Source organism: Hipposideros armiger, unplaced genomic scaffold (assembly GCF_001890085.2).
Source record: "Hipposideros armiger isolate ML-2016 unplaced genomic scaffold, ASM189008v1 scaffold_596, whole genome shotgun sequence".
Taxonomy (NCBI): domain Eukaryota; kingdom Metazoa; phylum Chordata; class Mammalia; order Chiroptera; family Hipposideridae; genus Hipposideros; species Hipposideros armiger.
In genome coordinates, this window is record NW_017731946.1 from 336,121 (window position 1) to 357,997 (window position 21,877).

Here is a 21,877-nt window from a genome sequence, read left to right on the forward strand (position 1 = left end):
CTTAGCAGCTGAGACGTATTTTATATCGCTTCTCTCCTAGGGATGAGTCGTTCTGGGCACTTAGGAGGACCTCCTCTTCAGTGATACCTGTTTGTGCTGTCAGTGTGAACAGCCACGCTGCGTAATTCGCTACCCGCTTTTCTTTCCTACTTAATGTGGAAAGATTGAGCGCAACTCTGTTCTCTTTCACGGTCACGTCAGTCTGATGGAGGCTCTGGCTTGTATGCCGATGGCTAGACGGCAGAGTTAAAGAAGGAGTGAAAAATGAGAAACCAAAGGCCGTAGCGTGTTCATTCAGAAATGTGGGGGTGAAAGGAAAGCTAAAGACGCAGTGGTAGCTGGGTTGGAACTTGAAGGTGGCAGTATGACAGAGAAGGTGTGTGGAATAGCCACCCCAGTGCACGTGACAAGGAAGCAACATGACAGTGAGGAGCAGGCGTACCCTACAGTGACACAGCTGTTCTGTGAGTGCCTTTTCCATATTGAACTAAACTGGGCCTCTCTTTCGTGTGGACCCATTTGCTCCACACTCAGTCTTCTGGTCAAGTGTTGGCAGTGATGTTAAATGGCAGGGGCTGAGCGGGCGGTGGAAAAAATGTCAGGTTGTCAGTTTGTGGTTAGCTGCTTGTCACCTCTCTTTTTTTTTGATAGCTCATTGTGCCCCCAATAAGCGTGTCAACTAACCCCCCATTTAAGTATTAGATGATAAGCTGTTGCTGATGATCTCCACGTGTTTGAGACGCACTGGTGTCTGTTCATGGTGTTTTACATGTATCAGTCACTATAACTCCCCCCAGCCACATGAGCTAAGTATAGTTATTGCAGTTCTGCAGATTAAGTGACTTGTCTTGGGACACACAGCTAGAAAGTGGGTTTGAACCAGGCAGATCCATGCCACCTCAGGCTTGGTCCTCCGTGGACTATTCTCATTTAAAGGAATGGCCGAGTTACTAGCAACAGTGACCGACTGAGGCACAGGCCCTCCCTGGAGCCAGACTGTAGGCTCAGGCAAGCATCTCCACCAACCCACTGTGTAACTGTAGTCAAGACACCTAACCTCCCCTTCAAACGGGACTCCTGAAAGTACCTGCCTCGTGGGAGTTTCATGGGGTGGAAAGCCACCTGGCCTGTAGTAAGTGCTTACTAAAGGTTAGCACTCCAGAGAGCCATGGGGCAGAATTGACTGTCTCCTTCTAAGGCCGACCCCAGTCACAGTAGTAGTAACATTAAAAAAAATAATAACTTGAAGTTGCTTCCTCCTCATGGGAAAAAAATTAGTTTTGTCTTTACCTACTCCGAATCACAAACTTGGTATTTCTTATGTTAAATATTGGCCATTAAAAATGTATAACCCTGCTTAAGAGAGGAAAAATTATAATATTTTCTTTTTTCTAATTAATAACTACTTTATTTTTTATTTATTTATTTTTTTACTTTTTTAAAGATTTTATTGGGGAATTGGGGGGAGGGGAACAGTGTTGGGGAATCGGGGAAGGGGGACAGACAAGTTGCTGTCCTTTTGTTCTTCAGTGCAGTTGTGGAGGACGTTGCTTCACTGGCCCATGTTGGTATTATCATTGCGCTGTTCCCCGGTGAAGCATTCGCTCTCTGGCCATTGGACGGCCGCTCACGGTAGCTCACGGCAGCAGGGGCTGCAGCCTACACCCTCACCGGCAACTCATGGCAGCCCAGCTCCAAGTCGAGCTGTTGTTCACCATCTTAGCTGTAGAGGGCACAGTGTCACTGGCCCTCATGTGGGATCCGAACCAGGGCCCTGCTGCTCAGAGCTGGCGTCCCAAGCCAACTCCTAACTAACGCGCCACTTGGCCAGCCCAACTACTACTTTTTTAAAGACTCTAAACCCATTAATGATGGACTGCCATGACAACTTGATTGTCCTAATTCTGTTTGTATGAGTGAAGTTCTGTGGTATTGTTTTGCTTAAATGAAAGGCTGGTTCAGACTTAAAATTAACACTGCTTCCTGAGAATCCACTGCGTGCTTGGTACAAAAGCCACAGGGAAGAGGTCATGCCCTCACAAATCCTCAGACCAACTGAGCACACAAACATTACCATAAAATACGAACCTCAGTTCAAAAACTCATCCCCTTTGACAGTTTTCCTTTAGCAAAACTTAACCTGTTTCACAGGATATTTCAGTTCTACTGATGTATCTGCTGATGTCACTGACAGCACCAATTCTGGACTAGACGAATGGGGGTCAAAGGTCACTTTAAGAAGTCAAAGAAGCTCTTTCTAGCTCAGCCCCCCACCCCCAAATATCTTGAGATGTAGAACATGCCCCTTCATGGTCTTTGTGACAGTCACTGAGTCGTAAATAAAATTCCTTATTGGACTGTTTCTCCTTTTAGTTAAACAATGATTCTGCAGTCGAGGAAACAATGCCAGACCATCCTGATTTACTTCTTCAGTCTCAAGATTCCACTGGCAGCGTCTCAACAGAAGAAGTGCTTCAAATCAGAGACGAGACCCCAAGTTTGGAGCCTTCTGTAGATAATGCTAACAGCCAGCTGCCTGAGGTGGGGAGAAATGGGGGCTGGTGCATGGCCAATCTGGGCTCTTTTTAGCTCTCTGTTCCATCCCTTGCTTTTCTTTCAAAAGAGTTTTCATCTGATACGCTAATTATGTGATTTATCTCCAGTATTTCTAACCTGTTGGGTTGTTTTAAATGAAATAGTCAAATCTGATGCTGAAAATAGTTGATGGATGAAGGAAATGCCCTACAGGTTAAAAATAATCCTGAGTGTTTCTAATGAGCATTTCATGTTGCAGAGTGTGATTAGGCCACTGTACAGGCGCTTCTCTGGGGGCGGTGAGCATCTGCTGTGGCGCTGTCTCGCTGAGGGACCACTTCTGTTTTCTCACCTCTTTTTGCTTTGTATTTGGGTTTATGTAATTGGTGCTCTGATTGGGATCAAAACCTCAGGCCAGCTGTGTTAGCAGTTGTTGAAATGAACTCTTTTAAAAAGACTTTGGAACTCCTAGTATTATGTTTTTTGGGAAGGCCTGTGAGAAGTAAGCCAGATTCCAAGCTAATGACTGACTAAAAATAAGTAAGTATTGGTGTTCTTAGTGTTTTGGTTTTTTTTAAGATTACTATAAAGACATTTTTTAACTATAATTGTATTACCTTTGTCATATGTGCTTTTATACCTTGATAACTATTAGGAAAATACTATATTTTTTCAGTTTAACCAAATTAATATAGTTATGACATCTCATTATTTTTTGTAAGTTGAATTCTCATGCTCTTATTCAGCTGACAATGTATTTTACATCTTTAACAGTAAGGAGACGTATTTTGAAATGAAGGTATTCAGGCAGCTCGTCCTAGTATGGCTGAAGTTTAGATAATTCAATTCAACAGATATTGAGATTTTATTAGATGCCAGGCATTCAGTTAGGTGCTAGAGAGATGAATGAGGCATGACCCCTGCTGTCAGGGAGCGTGCGTTGTCTGGTAAGGGACACAGAGATGGTTGAAAAGAAGCATTACATTTCAGTATGAGACACGCAATAAAAGACATTTTCAAGGCATTTTTGAAAACGCAGAGTCTGCTCAGCTGTGCATAGGGGTGATGGTGGTAAAGGGCAGGCTTCATGGTGACTGAGACATTCCAGGCAGAGGGACACCATGTGGGAAGACGTGGCATGTGAAATAACAGGGTAGGTTCAGGGAACAGCAAGAAATTCAGCATTTCTAGAGAGTATAATAGAGGAGGAGGAACAACAGGAGAGATGGTTAGTGTCAAAGACGCGAAGGGTGCTACACGTCATACTGAAGACTTAGATTTTATCTTGAGATAGAAAGGCATGGATTTTCATTCTTTCAAGAGGCATCTGTGCCAAGCACTCCACCAGACCACCCGCATAGGAATGCAGACCATGCAAGCGCGTTCAGTCATTTAGCCAATACCTGCTGAGCCCCTGCCACGTGCTGCGCGCTATTCTAGGCACTCGGCTTACAGCACCGTGTCACACAGACAAAGGCTCCTGGTTTTGTGGAGTTTAATTCTACTAGAAGAGACATAATTAACAGGTAAAACAAATAAAATGTCAATATCAGCAAGTGATCATCTTATTATTCATACTAAAAAGACTCTTAACAGCAGTGTGGACGTGGTGAGGGAGAAGGTTGGACAGGGTGGCATTGGAGGTGATACCTAAGCGACAAGAGGGAGCCAAGCCCTGAAGTTGTAGGGGAAGAATGTTCCAGGTTGAGGGAGCAGCAGTTAAGAAGGCCCAGGTTTATCTGAAGAACAAACTGACCAGTGAGGCTGGGGCACAGCAAACATGCGAGAGTAGAGGGGAAAGGAGTTAGAGGCTGGACCGAGGCACTACCATGTCCATTTTTAAGCCACATGGCCGGTAACCATTGAAGGATTTTAAGCGGAAGAAGGACATGATCAGATTATGTTTGTTTATTTATTTTTTTAATTGGGGAACAGTGTGTTTTTCCCAGGACCCATCAGCTCCAAGTCAAGTAGTTGTTTCAGTCTAGTTGTGGAGGGTGCATCTCAGTGGCCCATGTGGGGATCGAACCGGCAATCTTGGTGTTATGAGCACTGCGCTCTAACCAACTGAGCTAACTGGCCGCCCCTGTTTATTTATTTATTTATTTAATTTGTTTTTTTAAAGATGTTTATTGGGGAATTGGGGGAAGGGAACAGCGCTGGGGAATCGGGGGAAGGGGAACAGACAAGTTGTTTTCTTCTTCAGTCAAGTTGTGGAGGATGTTGCTTCACTGGCCCAAGTTGGCACCATCATTGCGCTCTTCCCGGGCAAGGCAGATCAGTCACCGGCTTCTGGACGGCCGCTCACCGCGGCTACTGGCTACACATGGTAGCTCATGGCAATCCACTGCAGCAGGGGCTGCAGCCTACGCCGTCGCCGGCGACTCACAGGCAGCCCAGCTTCAGGTTTAGCTGTTGTTCAGCATCTTAGCTGTGGAGGGCAGTGTCACTGGCCCTCATGTGGGATCCGAACCGGGGCCCTCTGGCATCCCAAGGCCGTTCTTAACCAACGCACCACTCGGCCAGCCCTTGTTTATTTTTTTAATCTCAACTTTTCTTGTGGAAAAAGGAAAGTAGGTTCTAGTACCTGACACATGGAGTTTGTGGTCTGGGCGCCTATCATCAGGGGGAGATTATGGTCTGATTTGTGTTTGGTAAAGTGTCTATGATAGAGGAGTGTCCCTGTGCACTGCAGGAGGCCGAGGTAAGAATATCAGCAAGAGAGGAGGGGGCTGAACTGAGACCCAGAGGATGAATGTGAGACGTGTTCACAGAAGAGAGCTGATGGGACTTAGAGATGCACCTCAAGTGGACTATACTCCATTCAGTTGTAGGGAGGCTTGTTAAGTGAGCAGTGACTGACTACTAGTTAATAATCTGGTCTGCTGTGTCTAGTCTGGATCACAGCATGTTAAAAAGTCCACAGACATTCTCATTAGAAACAGTGGCAACAGCAGACTGACACTACAAATACCTCCTTAACAAAAGCAGTATGGTTAATGGTTGTATGTTTTAATTTTGTTTGATTAAGAAATGGGGAACTCTTATTTTTTGGTTATTGAAAAGCTACAACCAGAAATGAGTAAACTACCTTCAAGAAATAATTCATATTTATTGGAAATTGTGTTATTTCGGGATTCATTCATCCAACAATATTTAATGGGCCTACTTCCAAGGCACTATAAAGTTTCTGAGGTTACTTTTTTTCCCCTCAAGGAAAAACACTTTACTAGATTTTTTTCATTTTACAGTAATGGGTTTCATTATTGCTATAAACTTTGTGACGCTGGTGGATGACAATGAAGGTGATATTTTTAAACGATACTATGTTATTAGAAATAGTTCTATTGACATTAAAATTATCACCACAAGAATGCTGTCCAAAGAGACTAATGCAAGTTTGTATCTGTTGGATATGTTGGTCTAATTCGTTTTTCCTTTTTGTGCCCAATGACCCAGAATTGCCCCGTTTTTAAAAAAGAATGAAAGCACCAAGATATTGAACAAAACCATAAGTCTGTTATTTAAAGCATTTTATTTTTTTTAAATAATTTTTGTTTTTTATTGGGGAACAGCCATGGTCATCGGTTACACATTGCTTTCATGCTATAATGGCATAGTTGATTCTTTTTTTTAAGGTGGGCACAGCTCACAGTGGCCCATGCAGGGATCGAACCTGCAACCTTGGTGTTATCAGCACTACACTCTAACCAACTGAGCTAACTAGTCACCCCTAAAGCATTTTCTTAAAATAAGAAATATAATTTTCATAGATGAAATATTTTGTGAATAAAGAAAAATCCATTCCTAGAAATATTTATTTGAATTTTTCCCCCTTAAATTATGTTAATATCAGGAAGATAGAACAGGCTAAAGTGTTTCATGTCATGAAACTTCTGAGATCTATAAGGGATTAAGTTCTGCACTTGTGTTTATTAGAGGAACTTTTACAGAGGATTTCTTCTAGTGTTTATAATAGTTTGGAGACCAATTCACTGATGACACAAATTATTCCTTATAGGAAAATGAATCTTTGAATGTAACGAAGTGTGTGTGTTTGTGTGTGTCTAATAAGAAAATTTTATTCTTGTAATCTACATATAACTGTAGAATCCATTCCATTAGCCCAAAAGCACTGTCTTCATGAAACCTAGGTGTCATTAGAAATTTCAGTGTATGTTATATAATAATAATTACAGACAAAACATCTATCCTCAAATTATTATTTAAGAACAAATGATGGCCAAATATAGGTATAAACTAATGAAAAATGAGAGCATCAAACTAAAAAGTCTGGTGCGTTATTTCCACATGACATGTTTAAATTGATGTAGAAGGAAAACTTAACACCAATAAAAATTCTAGGTGTGGAATGTCTCTAGCACTGTCACATAAACTGTCTTTCCAAATAACTAATGCTTACCCCTTTAATGGCCAAACCATTAAAAAGGAAAATTTTAGGTGGAAACTTTAGAGTGTAGTGAATTAGAAGCTATTGGAATGACTAAGGAATGACTGTACTATATTATTTAAAAAGTGTTATTCTGTGAAGACTCATTCCCTTCATACACACATTGTATTTTCCTGCCATATTTCTATGCCTTTGACAACTTCTAATTCCTTTTCCCTGAAAAACTATTAGTCTTAGCTTGGGCTACTATGACAAAATACCATGAACTGGGTGGCTTATCAACAATAGAAATGTATTTCTCACAGTTCTGGAGGCCAAGAAGTCCAAGATCAAGGTGCCAGCCAATTCACTGGCAGTGGCCCTCTGCCTGCTAGTAGATGGCTGTGTTCTTGTTGTGTCCTCACAGGTGGAAGGAGAGCGAGCTAGCTCTCAGGCCCCTTAAAAGAGCCCTAATCGCATTCACGAGAGCCCCACTCTCATGGTCTCACCACCTCCCAAAGGTCCCACCTCCAAATACCATCATAGTGGGGGTTAGGGTTTCAACATATGAACTTTGGGGGGACAGAAACATTCAATTCATATCACTATCACGCCCCCATCTTTCTCAAAGATACCATATGTTATTTTCTCCGAAGAGACAAGTCTCGATTGCTTCAACCAAATGTGATCTTCCCCTTCTCTGAGTACCGGTAGTCCTTTGTACATCACTTATACTTACCGTACACGTACCACACCCTGCTCTACAGTACTGTCATTTGTATATTGTTAACCTAACCCCTTTTTACATTATAAACTAATTGTGGTTAGTTAATTATCTCAGAGCACCCAATCCAGAATCAAAATCCTTTTTATTTTAGAAATGAATTTTACAAATAAAGTAAGGCCCAGGCTGGTCCAAAGTCAAGGGTTCTGACTTTTTGTACTTTTAATGTTTCAGAAGGAAAATTCTATTTTTACCCATGAGTATGAGATCAGGAACAGCTGTAAAACTAAGTAGTAACTTAGGTCTCACTACTGAAAAAAGCTGATCTTTACTGTAAGAGACCAGTAGTGTATTTTTAAACCTATTAATCTAATATCCATGCAGATTGAACCTGGTGTTGATACCATCATTGTGTACACCTCGGAGGTATATTTCTTCTTTAATAGGGGTAGCTCATTTACTCAACCAATACTCCACGCCAGGCATGTAGCAACTTTATTTCAGTAATGGATAGGAATGTAAAACCAAGAATATACTTTGTAACATATTTTCGTTATCATTTGCTTACAGTTAGAATGCAGTCAGTCTATATTTGATAAATGAGCTTGTAATTCAATTAAATTTTCAAAAATAAAACTGTCTAAAATTTCCCATTGTTTTCTGAACTCTAACTTAGTGATGAAGCATTCTTAGTACTCAAACCTGAAATGAGGTTTTATTACCTGACAACAATCTTACATTACAAGTATTCAGCTCATTTCTACAAAGTAAGACTGCTGTCGTTATTTCAGTTCAGCATCCTCCTAATTAGCCGGGACCTGTATTTGATTCATGGGCAGCCCACAGGACCAGTGGGTGAACTATTTTGAATTATTCCCCCTCCTTATATCAAGAATTCAAGATATATATCAAGAACTGGATATAATGTTTGTATATAATGAAAGAAATTGCATTTCAAATAAGAGAGAATATATAGTAATAATGTAAACTTCTTATGTAAAATTAGATAGAATATGTATGAGAAGATATTTTACCAAAGGATATATTTCTCAGTAAACACCTAAATCCTTTTGAGAGAACTTCTTGAAGTTTCTCTGTGGCAATAGGTGATACATATTCGTTTCAAAATTTTTTTAACCTGGGGCTATTTTTAAAAAAACAATTTTATATAATCAGAGTCCAAAAATTAAACTGTAGAAATGAAGACAACTTAATAAAATAGATGTATATTGATGGCAATAGTCATTTATTCTATGTTGGTAAAATTATCTCTTGTGTTTTAATGTTGTTAAAGTCCATAAAACTATGATTGTTTTACAGGATACAAGTTCAGTATTAAAGGAGGAACAGGTTATTACGGGCTTTGAAGATGAAGGATCATATACAATTCAAGAACAGCAGGATTCTCTTGTGTGTCAAGAAATTCTGGATTTAGAGGAGCCTGACATGCCAGAGCCTCTAGCTCCTGAAAGCTACCCAGAGTCAGTCTGTGAAGAAGATGTTACCTTAGCTCTGAAAGAACTGGATGAAAGATGTGAAGAAGAAGAAGCTGATTTCTCCGGACTGTCTAGGTGAGAAGACGGTATCACACCCACTTGAACGAGATGACATCTTCTCTCCTGTCGCCTGCCCAATGTGACCATTTAGTCTAGGTCATTTCTGTGCATATTGTAGTCTATAATCATACCATCTTCATTTTTAAAGATAAAACGACTTACTATGATGGGTTTATTTTCTGTTATTCACTTAAAGAAAAACAAATAGGCTATGCTCACAGCATAGTGAGTGGTATTGGGTAGTCAGAACTAAGTCATGATGCATTTTTTCTATTTCATTACAAAAATGCGTCATGACTTTTCCAACAACCCAATATTATACATTTAGAAGCACACCAAATACCTATTTTGGCAGCGTGCCCAATAGCCAAATGTTAAAATCAGTATTGGGCCACAGCCAGATCCAAGTATCAAAATCATGGAATGAACTTCTGTGATACCAGAATAAATATGAAATACATCTAAAAATTATTTTACAGTTTCATTATCAGTGGTCAGATTTTTCAAGTTTGACATATAATGGGCAGAAATGATAATTTCACAGTACTGCCAGATGTTGTTAGATTGTTCCTTTTAAATGTTTCCCTATTCAATAATTTGAAACTCCTTGATAATTATTTTTCCACAAAAAAATCAATATTTAGTAATCATCAAGTATGTCAGAGTTTTACTCCTACAATAAAAGTTATTCAGTTATACTTCTAGTGATTAATAGAGTTTTAACATATACAGCACATTAGGAATTTTTTCACTTAGTATACCTAGAATGCCTCCCTATATTTGAAAGTGTACATTTAGATATTAACAAGAAGTCTTGGTGACACACCTTGTTCATGTTATTGATTTGTATGACAGTAGCCTGTGTTCTGTACTCAGTCATTGATCATACACAAGCTCAGGGATGCCAGAAAGGATTTGGAGGTAGCCAGTCAGCTACTTAGCTTTCTAAAAGGCTGAAGCCACATAGTTGACTGGCCAAGTACTGAACAGAGCATCCCTACTAAATATAGAGGTATATCTACTCAAGCTTATAGGCCCAATTTTGTTCAAATCACTACAGTGACATTTTAAAAATTAACCTTTTTAACGTACAACTTACTTTTCATTTCAAATGTCTGCTTTATTTTTATCTTTCCCCCAGCCTTTATTCAGATCCCTCTCTTCCATATGAATTGCTCTTTAATTTCTATAAAGCCTTATAGAGAGCTACCCTGTAATGTGAAACTCAAGGCTTTAAGACCTTGAGTAACACACCTCTTTATGGAGTGTCTGACTCAAAACTCTTTTTTATCTTTAAAACCCAGAGTTACGCGCTTCTTCACAGACTGTCCAGCCCAAATCTTTGTCTTTTTTCATTGCTCCATTTTAGTATTATCTGTCATTTGGGATTATACATTCCTTAAAGAAAATGGCTAGATCTTATGTTTCTTTTGAGTCAAATCTGTTACTGCCAGGCACATAGTATGTGCTCACGAAATGGCAGAGCTGGCAGTGTGTGGCATGGCTTTTAATATCGTGTTTGAACCCATAGACCTGAGTTCAAATTCTGGTGCTGTCATTTCCTACCCAGTAACCTATTCACATTATTTAACCTCTCCCTAAACGTTTTTTCCTCTTTGGGAAAACTGGGGTACTAATAGTACCTAACCCTCCCAGAGATGCTGTGAAGATTGAATGAAATTATCCATGTAAAGCACTTGACACAGCCCTAGACACAAAAAGTACATGGCCAAAACTTTTTAATATTATCCTCATCATCAGTTTGGGCCTGTTCAAATAAAAACCCTCCAAAACTGACCATTTAAAATGAAAGCATTCCTTTTTTTTTTTAATTTATTGAAGTAATGTTGGTTAATAACATATCAATTTCAGGTGTCCAACATTATAATTTGATATCTGTATACTCTATTGCATGCTCACCACCAAAAGTCTAGCTTTTTTTCCAGTACCATATATTTGACTTCCTTTATCCAATCCATCCTCCCTCACCCTGCACCTCCACAGGTAACCACCATTCTGTTGTCTGTATCTATGAGTTTGTTTAAGATGAAAGCATTCTAACCTGAATTATTCATAGACATTACTAAAATGAGTCCCTAGTGCCGGCATATTATAGGACTCAGGCTGTTTTAAGGTGAAATTAGATTTCTAATTCCAAAGATGCTAAATAGAAAGAACACAGAAATCTGCTCATTTATGCTTTCTTACGAAGTTTAGGTTGCTGTACATTGATAAAAATAATCTATGTTGGATGACTAAAACTATTTTAAGTAATTGAGCCTATTTTTTTAAGACAGCCTTACGATTACTGTGATATTTGTGTTAACAGCCAAGATGAGGAAGAGCAAGATGGTTTTCCAGAAGCACAGACGTCACCGCTGCCATCACCATTCCTTTCTGCCATCATAGCCGCTTTTCAGCCAGTCGCATACGATGACGAAGAAGAAGCCTGGCGTTGCCACGTCAATCAGATGCTGTCTGACACGGATGGGTCCTGTGCGGTGTTTACTTTCCATGTCTTTTCCAGGCTGTTTCAGGTCAGTGAGGCTTAAGGTTTCTGAATTCATATTCTGATAAAGTTGTCTAGTTTTTTGGTCTAAAACCAATATCTCAGATTTTATTAGAAAATATATATATTACATAATAATATTCCCACTGATTTTCTTTTAAAAAAAAAAAGTTTTTTCCTAAGATAATGACATTCAGATTTACATTGTGACATTGTAGTACTGCTGGTACTTTATACAGTGACTACTACAGCTATCTCCCTTAAGGCAATTGGAATACAATGTCAAAACAACAACTGATTAATTCTCTGCAGCTAGTAGGCACCGGCAGGGGTACCAATAGAAAGAAGGGTGATGCCTTCAAGGAGCTTACAGTCAGTATCATAAAACGGTGTATAATTTAGTGCGAAATGAACTGGCACTTTCATTACTGTGCTGGGGACCTTAAAAATTTTAGCTAGGGTTGCCTCCAGTCCTAGGCACTATGCTAAACGTGCTACAATAAGTGTGTAATTCTTACCACACACCTATGGAATGTAGATATATGTATTTTTAGCATTCTGTAACTAGGGAAAGTGAGGCACAGAGCAACCCCACCATCTAAGTCATTATCCTCTGAACTGCCTACCGCCGTTCCTCCCTTCCTGAGCACAGTTTGCCCGTCTTGGAAGACCCTGCTCAGTACATATTATCTTTGAAGCTTTCCCAACCACCCCGATCTCCAGTCTCTCCCTCCTAGAAGGTCTTCAGTGCGCGTTAATTGGAGCATTTATTAATTCTGTACTTCCTAGTGCTACTTGGTTTTCAGTTTATATTCGTTTCTGTCCAGTGATATTCTAAGTTTCATGATGCCTGAGACTGTGGCTTATGCTTTTTTTTTAACTAATCATAATGGCACCTAACAATGCTACCCATATACATGTAGGTACACGTTAACTTTTTGTGTAATTTTATACTACGGATCATATAGTCTTAATTCATTGCGTGCTTACTATGGGTCAGGCACTGACTATTTTATTTGAAATGAATATTCTTGAGTTTTGAGAAGATATTATTACTCTTAATGCATTTTTATGACTCTAGTTCAAGTCAAACGGCAGCCCATAGCCAAGGATAGTAAACTGCATTTACCAAAAATTTCTTACAGGCAGAACTTAACTCTAGAAGAGCTAATTCCTCAGACTTGTGAGGACTTGATTTCATAGGGCGTGCAGCATGTGTCCCTCTGTCCCTCCTGGATGGAAAACATCTCAGAAATAGGGGCACGAATGGCGTCTTTGATCAGGTTTTAGACACTAACATGTTTCCTAAAGAGGTGCCTAAAAACATGGATTTACAGATCAGTTATTAGAGTTCTGAATGTAACTACAATCATACTTTTAAAAGAAAAAGCTGCCCTAGTTAATAAATTACACTTCTTTACTTAAAGATGAAAAGAGGCCTTCTTGTGAAATATGAAGCTTTTGCTTACGCTTTTCTCCATAGACAATTCAAAGAAAGTTTGGAGACATCACTGACGAGGCCGTCAGCTTCCTCGGAGAGGGTCTGCAGCGCATCGGCACCAAATTTAAAAGTTCACTGGAAGTGATGATGACATGTTCAGAATGCCCAACTGTCTTTGTGGATGCTGAGACAGTAAGTTTTTGCTTAAGGGCTCATTATAAATTGAATGGTATCATTCAATAAATGGACTATTTAAAAGGTAATGTACAATTTTTAAAGTGTATCGGTTCATAATTTTCAACTTCATTATTAATATCTAGCAAAATACAGTTCGAGTATGTTATATACAGTGACTTGTGACTATTTCTGATTCTCACCCCTCCCTGCCTCACTCTCCAGAGTCCTCGATGGGGAAGCTAAACAGTCATGCTCTAGAGAGACAGACTCTTCCCCTGATTCCTGAATACAAGTGGGTAGAAGAGGGCTAGACCTCCTCCCCATGAAGACCCAGAGCTCCTTGGTCTTCCTGTCCTGTTTCCAAGCACATTCGAAGATTACATATTAAGATAGAGAACTAAGGTTTAAGAAGCTTCGGTGGTATTGCCTTTAAGGTATATACTGGTCTGACGTGCAGTTTCTTACCTGAGCCGGTGTTTGAAAGCATTGAAGGCCTGTTAGTCCCTCTGACACTCTAAAACCCCACTGCATTCCTACTCTGTTTCGGTGAAATACCAGCCCCAGGTATGGGACAGAGTACAGTAAGGGGCACTGGTACCAAGGTGGGCCACAACCAACTAACAGAAATTCCGTGGCCCAAAAGTTGTCAGTCTCATGATTGTGATCAGAAATGGTAACCCGGATCAATGTGTTTCTGATTTGACAGCTGATATCATGTGATTTGCTAGAAACACTCAAGTTCAGTGTTTTGGAGTTGCAAGAACACCTGGATACCTACAACGCCAAGAGAGAAGCAGCTGAGCAGGTCAGTCTCTTTTTACCGTGGGAAGAGTAGTTTGCTTTTGACAGCAGCAGTGTAAACCTGGCAGCTGAAGAGCTGAGCTAGAAAAGAGGACCGCTTAGCCCTTGCCTCAGGGTTTACTGAGAATGCCGGGGCCTTTGAGTTCTCTGTCCAGTGAATTCCTATCTCTGGCTTTCAGAAATCGGCCCTGTAAGAGCACAGTGGAAAACTGTAGCTTTATAAAAAACTTCTACGCGGAGACTACATAGTTGCTGTCAACGTTGCATTTCTCCAAGAATACATTACATTGTGGTCTAGAAAATCTGCAACCTGTGACGAAGTTGTGATCTTTTCCCTGCGATGTGTGTGTATGTGCGAGCGTACACGGGCAAGCAAAGGGAGAAGGAAATGAGCATGTAGTAGATTACAGCTATTACCTACTAAGAAATATTTGACTTCAGTCTGACACTGCAAAACACAGTTCTCTTCCCTGAGGGTAAATGTTTTCCATTAGCATGAGCAGAAAAACTTAAAAAAAAAATGCTTCTCTTTTTCACACAAACTGTATATAGTAGACATTATTTTTCTAGACTAGATGAGTCTTTCAATAAGTATTAAGTATCTATCACATGTAAAGGCTTAATGAGAAATGAAGTATAAAACCTGACTCTTCTTCCTTTAATATTCTATTGGGCTGTTGGAAAAGTCATGACATATTTTTTCTGTTTTTCATTGCAAAAATGCGTCATGACTTTTCAGACAACCCAACAGATAAGAATATAAGGCACAAATATGATATATAAATAATTAGTAACAAAAGTAAAGTGTCAGGTTATAGTTATAAATAAAAGTACTGGCAATGAAAGAGACTTCCCAAAACAGAAAACTGATGCTAGACTGTGATTTCCAAAGAAAGGTAACTGGGGCTAATAGAACTTCATAGAATAGAGATACCACCTTAGGCCTTGACAGATGGTAATTTTAGATTGGGGATTATTTCAAGGAGAGAATATGGTGTGAGAAAATACTTATATTAGGTCTTTCTCCCCTTATAATTATATTTGGACTGAAAGAATGTTGACAAATTGGAGACGAGGAAAGAGTTTTCAATTTCAGGAAAGATCTGTTCGTCTTACAAATAATAGTATTATGTATATTCTCATGCATGTCTTGTGTATACATGTTACCATATCTGTTGAGTATCTATGTAGGAGTAAAATTGCTGGGTGATGGGATATACGTATGTTCAACTTTAGTAGTTTCTGCCAAGCACTTTTCTAAAAGAGGTTGTATCGATTTACAGTCCCTCCACAAGTTATGTATAAGAGTTATCATTGCTTCATATCTTTGCCATCACTATTGCCAACTTTTAAAAATTCCGTCCTTCTGTGGGTGTGTGGTAGCATTTCACATTATTTTGCATTTCCCCTGGTGACTGACTGAGCACCTTTCCATGTAGGTATCTTCATTTAGATATTTTGTGAATTGTGCCTTCAAGTACCTTGCCCATTTTTGTAAATGGGTTATTTATGGTTTTGTAGGAGTCAATGGTTTACTGATTTGTGGGAGTTCTTTATTTTAAACCCAAGCCTTTTATTGGCTATATGTATTATAAGTTAATAAGTTTTCCTCTCTCGGTGCACTATCTTAATAGTATCTTTTTTTTTTTTTTTTAGCTGAGCCATCCCGCCACCTGTTGGCAGCTCATGGCTGCTCAGCTCGGGCTGACTCGAACCGCTGTTGCTCAGAGCTCAAACTCTTGAGCGAGCTCTTAACCAACTGAGCCACTCAGCCGGCCCTATTAATAGTATCTTTTGATGAACAAAAGTTTTCGATTTTAATTAATTCCAAATGATCAGTCTTTTCCATTTTGGTCAGTGCCTTTTTTTTCTTCAGCAGTGTTCGCCTCCCCTAGAAGCTGTGGTAGACTGTTACAGTAATGACCCTGATGAAGCGTGCCTCTGTGTCCACACCCCTTTGCTGTTCCTCCCATCAAGAGATGGAGTCTGTTTCCCCACTTCTAAGTCTGGGGTGGCCTTGTGACTTGTTCTGACCAAATTCAGAAATGATGCTGTGCACCTTCTGAGACTAACAAACACTTAAGAGGTCTTTCGTAGCTTCTGTTTTTGCCATCATGCTGGTCAGAGTGTAAATTGGAAATAAAAACTGGAAGTCTATTTGACCTCTAGTCTATTAGAGGATGAGAGGCCACGTGGAGGAGAACGGAGGCATCCCAGCTGTGACAGCCAGCATGCCAGGCATGTAAGTGAGGCCGACTTGGGACTTCCAGCCCCCGTCAAACCCTCAGATGACTATAGACTCAGGCAAACCCAGAAGAAACTCCCAGCCAACACATAGATTTGTCTTGTTTTAAGCCATTAAGTTTTAGGGTGTTTGGTTTATACAGCAACACGTACCATTTACAATAGGAAAACATCAAATACCTACAAATAAATCTAGTCAAAGATGCACTAGACCTCCACACAGAAAACCCCAAATATCACTGAGAGAAATTGAAAACTAAATAAATGGAGGATTTTACCATGTTCATGAATCAGAAGACCCAGTAGTGTAAAGATGTCATTTTTCCACAAAATGATCTCTAGATTTAATCTCATTCAAAATCCCAGATGGTCTATTAATGAAAATTGACAGGCTAAGCTACAATTTATATGGAAATACAATTAGCTAATAATAGGGCAGACAATCAACTTGGACACATTTCCACAAACTATAGCCCACGGGTCATATCTGGCCCACTGCCTGTTTTTGTAAATAAAGGTTTTTTTAGAACATAGCCATCCATTTATTTACATATTGTTCGTGGCTATTTTTGCACTGCATCACCGAGTTAAATAACTGCAACAGAGAATATATGGTTTGCAACACCTAAAATATTTACCCATCTGCTCGTTACAGAAAAAGTCTCCAAACCTTATCCATGAAGAATGAGGTCTAAACAACAGAGGGACTTCCAGCCAGTAAGACCTATTAAAAATCTCAAAAGAGGATAATACTGGCATAAGAATAGACAAACCAATGGAATAGAGAATCCAATAACAGATGCACATAGCCATATAATTTACAGTAAAGGTGCTATTGCAGTGCAATAGGAAAAGAACGTTCTTTTTAAGAAATTGCCCTGAATCAATTAAATATTTGTATGGGGCAGGAGAGTCAACCTTGATTCATTCCTAAGCTACCATATCATAGTTTCTTGTGCCGTCTATTCTTTCTTACTTTTTTCTCCTTTCTTGTCTATCAATCAAGTATTTTGTATTATTCAATTTTTCCTAATATTTTTTTATTTATACAGCCTGTTATTATTCCTTGAGTCCCCCAAGGATCATGAGTGAAAGCCTGAGGTGTTTATCAGGGCCCCACCATCTTGGCAGAAATTGAACAATTTTTGTCTTCCCAGAACCATGAGACCAGAAACCTGCTTACTTTTTTAGATTCCCAGATGCTGCTCCTTGGTTTCTTAGCCTCTCCTCTTGCACTGGATGTGGGAATAGCTGTCCCCAAGGGAAAACGCTGGGCTCCCTTCTCTGCAGTTTTCTCTTCTCCAAGATCTTGGCCCTCAATATCTCCCTACCTTTGATAACCCTGTTTCCCCAGCCTACTGAAACTTTAGGCCAGCACCTTTTTTTTTTTTAAACATTGTTTTAAACAAGCGGGTTTTATTTGTTTTATTTGTTACTATCAAAAATCTGAATTTTAAACAGATTCTTGGACTGGGGGCTCATACCATCAGCTCATCCAACTTTAGTACCTGTTCCATCCCCAGTAGCTTTTCCAGAACTGCTACATTCACTGTGAAGCTCTATGAGTTTTCCCAGTTCAAACTTGGGCTTAGGCATTTTGACTTTTCTAACAAAGACATGGAGCGGATAGATTGGCAAGCCTTTTCTATGTCTTTTCCAGTGCTATCTGGAATCAGTTTATTGACCATTTCTTTGGAGTCCTTTGTCTGCACCTCTTGGGTCATAATTCCATCATCTGCCAGATTTGGTGGACCTGCTGATGCTGAGCATGAGAGGTCTTTCAAATCTGATTGTTGAGTGTTTTAGTAAAACTAACACAGAATATGCAAAGCAAATAACCATCGGTAGTCTTGACATCAGCATGAGCTTCAATCATGGGCTGCCATTTTTTTTTTACCGTGGAGCACATTTTGTCATGGGTAAGATCCATGCCATGGAAACTAGTGAGGCAGTTTTTGCCCTGAACATTCTCAGTAATTAACTTGAATTTTCTAAACGCAACTTCATCATCCTGCAGATCAGCTAGGCTCACTTCAAAACACGACCCTTGACACCATCAGTTGCAATGTTGATTTCTTGAGTTCTTGTGAATATTGTTTTCCCAACGTTTCTTATACTGAGCATAGCTGGAGCTTTTTTTTTAATTTTTTTTTTATTATGCAATGCCAGCTTTTTTTTAATTTTTATTTGTGTGTGTGTGTCCTTTTATTTTTTTTTATTGTTAGTTTCAGGTGTACAGAACAATGCAGTAGTTATCCTTTTCACCCCTCACACAGAAACAACCCCCCTCTCCCCCTCTATTGCCCTCCCACCCCCGATATCATACTTACCTATTACAATTCCATTGACTCCATTCCCACACTCTGCTCCACGTCCCATGACTATATGTATATGTAATTATAGTTTACATACAATATTATTCAACATCAGCTTCAGCTATACAGTGCGGTGGTCAGGCCTCTACACCGACTAGGAAGTGGTCTCCCTAACAAGACATGAGTCCATCTGGCCCGCTGAAAATCGTGCTTTCTCATCATACCAGTCTTGCTTAGAAAATGGGTCCGCCACTTTCTTCTCAGCTCCCTTCCTGCCGCCTTGCGTAAGGCACTTGCTCTTGCCGACGGCCATGGTGCTGCTCAGAGCCAAATGGAGGGCCAGCGGGCCGGCCGCGTGGCTCAGTTGGTTAAGAGCTCGCTCAAGAGTGAGAGCTCTGAGCAACAGGGTCACCAGTTTGATTCCCAGCCCGAGCTGAGCTGCCGCTGAGCTGCCAACAGGTGGCAGGATGGCTCAGCTAAAAAAATAAAAATAACAAAAGGAGGGCCAGCACTTTCTGTTCAACCTCCATACCCCTACAGTAAACACTGGGATCAATGTAGTTCTCCCTTCAGTACTTTGCTTGTATTTCCTACATCCTGGCTAATGGTTTTCAGCTTCCATAGATGTCCTTAGAAGATATGCCTTCTACAAGCTACTCCATGCCCAGAAAACAAACCTCTTAGGTTAAATTTTAACCTTCATCTGCGCCTTACTTAAAGAAAACATCATGACAGGAACACTGATTAGATGTGGACTAGAGGGTATTATGTACACAAAGCACCTACTGCAGCCTGTGTAGACTGGCGGAAAAGGTGTGGACATGTACTTTCCAGGGCAGTATGCAGCCCATGGAACTAAAGGGTTAGGGCTTGTCTTTTAACAGAATAAAAATCAGAGAGAATTATGTAAAACAGTGCCCCCAAAACGCCATATCACTAGGCATACAGTATATAAAATGATTTAGTAAGAATAAGCCATTAAATAATCAATCGAAATTACTTTTTCCAAATTTATTAGCATATTTGGATAAATAGGACTAAATTAGTGATGATGATTAAGTGTATAAGCATTTTAACATTTTATGTGAATAAAGATGTACAAATTCAATGATAGATGTCGACTGAATTTTTCTGATATAAAGAAATCTGGGTAGCTTCCGACAGTGGCTGCCAGCAGCTGTGTCTCACCAGGAAAGCTTAACATGTTTTTCTTTAGAGCTGCTGTCAAGCAAAGGGCCTTAGGGCTGGTGCAGTCTGAGGAACTGGGATAAAAGAGACAAAGGTCAAAGAGATTGTTTTGAAATAACTGAGAGGTCTCATTTTAATTCTTTGCATGTAGAACAATAAGCTACAATTGAGAATTTTAAATGTCTGGTACTGAAATATTTTCAAAGAGTAAACTTATTGTAGCTAGTTATCCTCACAGTCCTAATGAAAAAAGTCCTACTGATTTCTATTATATATCTGTATTATTATGTTTAATCTATCACCCCTAATAAAAAATAACTCAGAATTCAAACGAACTGATAATAGTAATAATGTCAAACTGAAAACCTAGGAGCTTACTTCAAGGCCCTCTGCTTTCACTTTGCTTGGACATTCTATGACTGCACTTTCCCCCCACTAAACCACAGTGCTATTATTTTATTTCTGTTTGACCAAAGACAAGGTACCTTAAAATAAATATCCAACTTTATAGGAATAGCCCCTGGATAAGGGAAAACAACCTTTGGCTTCTGTATCCAATATTCTTTGGAGATAACATGTTTGTCATTCATTACTGTCCAAACAAGGAAGAAACAAGAAATACAAAACAAGATTTAAAAGGGATTTAGGTTCCTGCTTCACTAATTAAAACTGACACCAGTCTTCTGAGAATTACACTTTGATAAGCAGGCAAACCTTGTTAATTCTTTCTAAGTTGCTTTTATCAAATTGACCGGAGGGGAAGCACATCTTTCATTTCCCATCTCACATTAGCAAAGGTCAGGTATAGATTGTGGAGATTTCCAATAAAACCTGCAACAGAAAGAGTATTCTTTACTGACGTGGAGCACAAGTTCCTAGAATAGAAGGCCCTGTGTTGCGTTTCCGCCAGGAAGTGCTCACAAGTGTGCACATCTGGTTATACTGACAGGACCATCATCCTGTTTTGGTTTGTTGCATATAAACAGTTAGGCTCCAATGGAAATGAAAGTCTGTGTCTACAGCCAGTCCGAGAAATTAGAGTTAAATTTTAAGTTTGTTGTTTTTATACACACAGGCTGTTACATTCCCAATGCCACTGTACATTGTTCATTTACTGCGTTAAAATTTACTGTTACTTATTTCTTTAGTGGTTAGACAACTGTAAGAGGACATTCGGTGCCAAAGAAGACATGTATAGGACCAACACAGATGCACAAGTAAGTTTCTTATTCTTAGTTTTGCTGTATTTCTGTGTCAGGTAAAATAATGACCTTATTTGATATTCTTAGAAATAAAGAATATTTGTAACACTTTTCATTTTCGTTATCAGAACAATCTTTGTAAAAGTTAGGTTCAAGGAAATATTGGCTTAGTAATGAAAAATTCACTTTAATAAAAACGAACGACCAGCTTGTGACTGGAGCTTAATAACATTCAGTAGATAAGCTTGATGGATATCTGGACAGTCCAAGTCAACTTTTAGTTACATCTACCTCCGTAAGAATTGTTTGTTCTGCATTAGTTTTCTGCAGATAAATTTTCGTGTCAGGAAAGCAAACCTAAGAATGATGTTTTTATATATATATATATATCCTTATCAGCCTTTCTAAACAAGAAATTCTGATTGGATAAACTGTAATGTTTTGGCTAATATTCAGTGAAAATAATAGTAATATATTTTCTTAGAGGAAAGTGCACATATATATAACACGTACATTATATTAAGAATAAATTAAGACCTACAAACTATTCCAATAGGAGTGCAACTTCATATGGGCAAGATGCATTCATCAGTTAATGACCCCTGAATTTGACATCACAGTTCTAATCTTTTTCAACACCAGTTAGGTTATTATTGATTTCTAGTCACTGTAAAAGCATTAAAAAATTTGAAGTTTTAATAAAACAAATATTGAGAAAATATAGTATACTCTCAATAAATGTTAACTATTTGCCAGGCACTGTGCTAAATGAGAATTTCACATTCATTATCTCTA

The 21,877-nt window shown here is 39.3% G+C and overlaps 1 protein-coding gene and 1 pseudogene across 14 annotated transcripts in view; one reads left to right on the forward strand and one right to left on the reverse strand.

Annotated features, from left to right (window-relative positions):
- FRYL (FRY like transcription coactivator) overlaps positions 1 to 21,877 on the forward strand; it is a 246,267-nt gene that overhangs the window by 218,029 nt on the left and 6,361 nt on the right. For all 14 annotated transcript variants that reach the window (XM_019624634.1, XM_019624635.1, XM_019624636.1 and 11 more), the window contains 6 exons: positions 2,374 to 2,541; positions 8,970 to 9,220; positions 11,535 to 11,742; positions 13,198 to 13,347; positions 14,039 to 14,137; positions 21,029 to 21,097. In XM_019624634.1, coding sequence (XP_019480179.1) covers positions 2,374 to 2,541; positions 8,970 to 9,220; positions 11,535 to 11,742; positions 13,198 to 13,347; positions 14,039 to 14,137; positions 21,029 to 21,097 — 945 coding nt within the window. The remainder of the gene's footprint in view (positions 1 to 2,373; positions 2,542 to 8,969; positions 9,221 to 11,534; positions 11,743 to 13,197; positions 13,348 to 14,038; positions 14,138 to 21,028; positions 21,098 to 21,877) is intronic.
- LOC109371881 (40S ribosomal protein S3a-like) lies at positions 17,831 to 19,113 on the reverse strand (annotated as a pseudogene).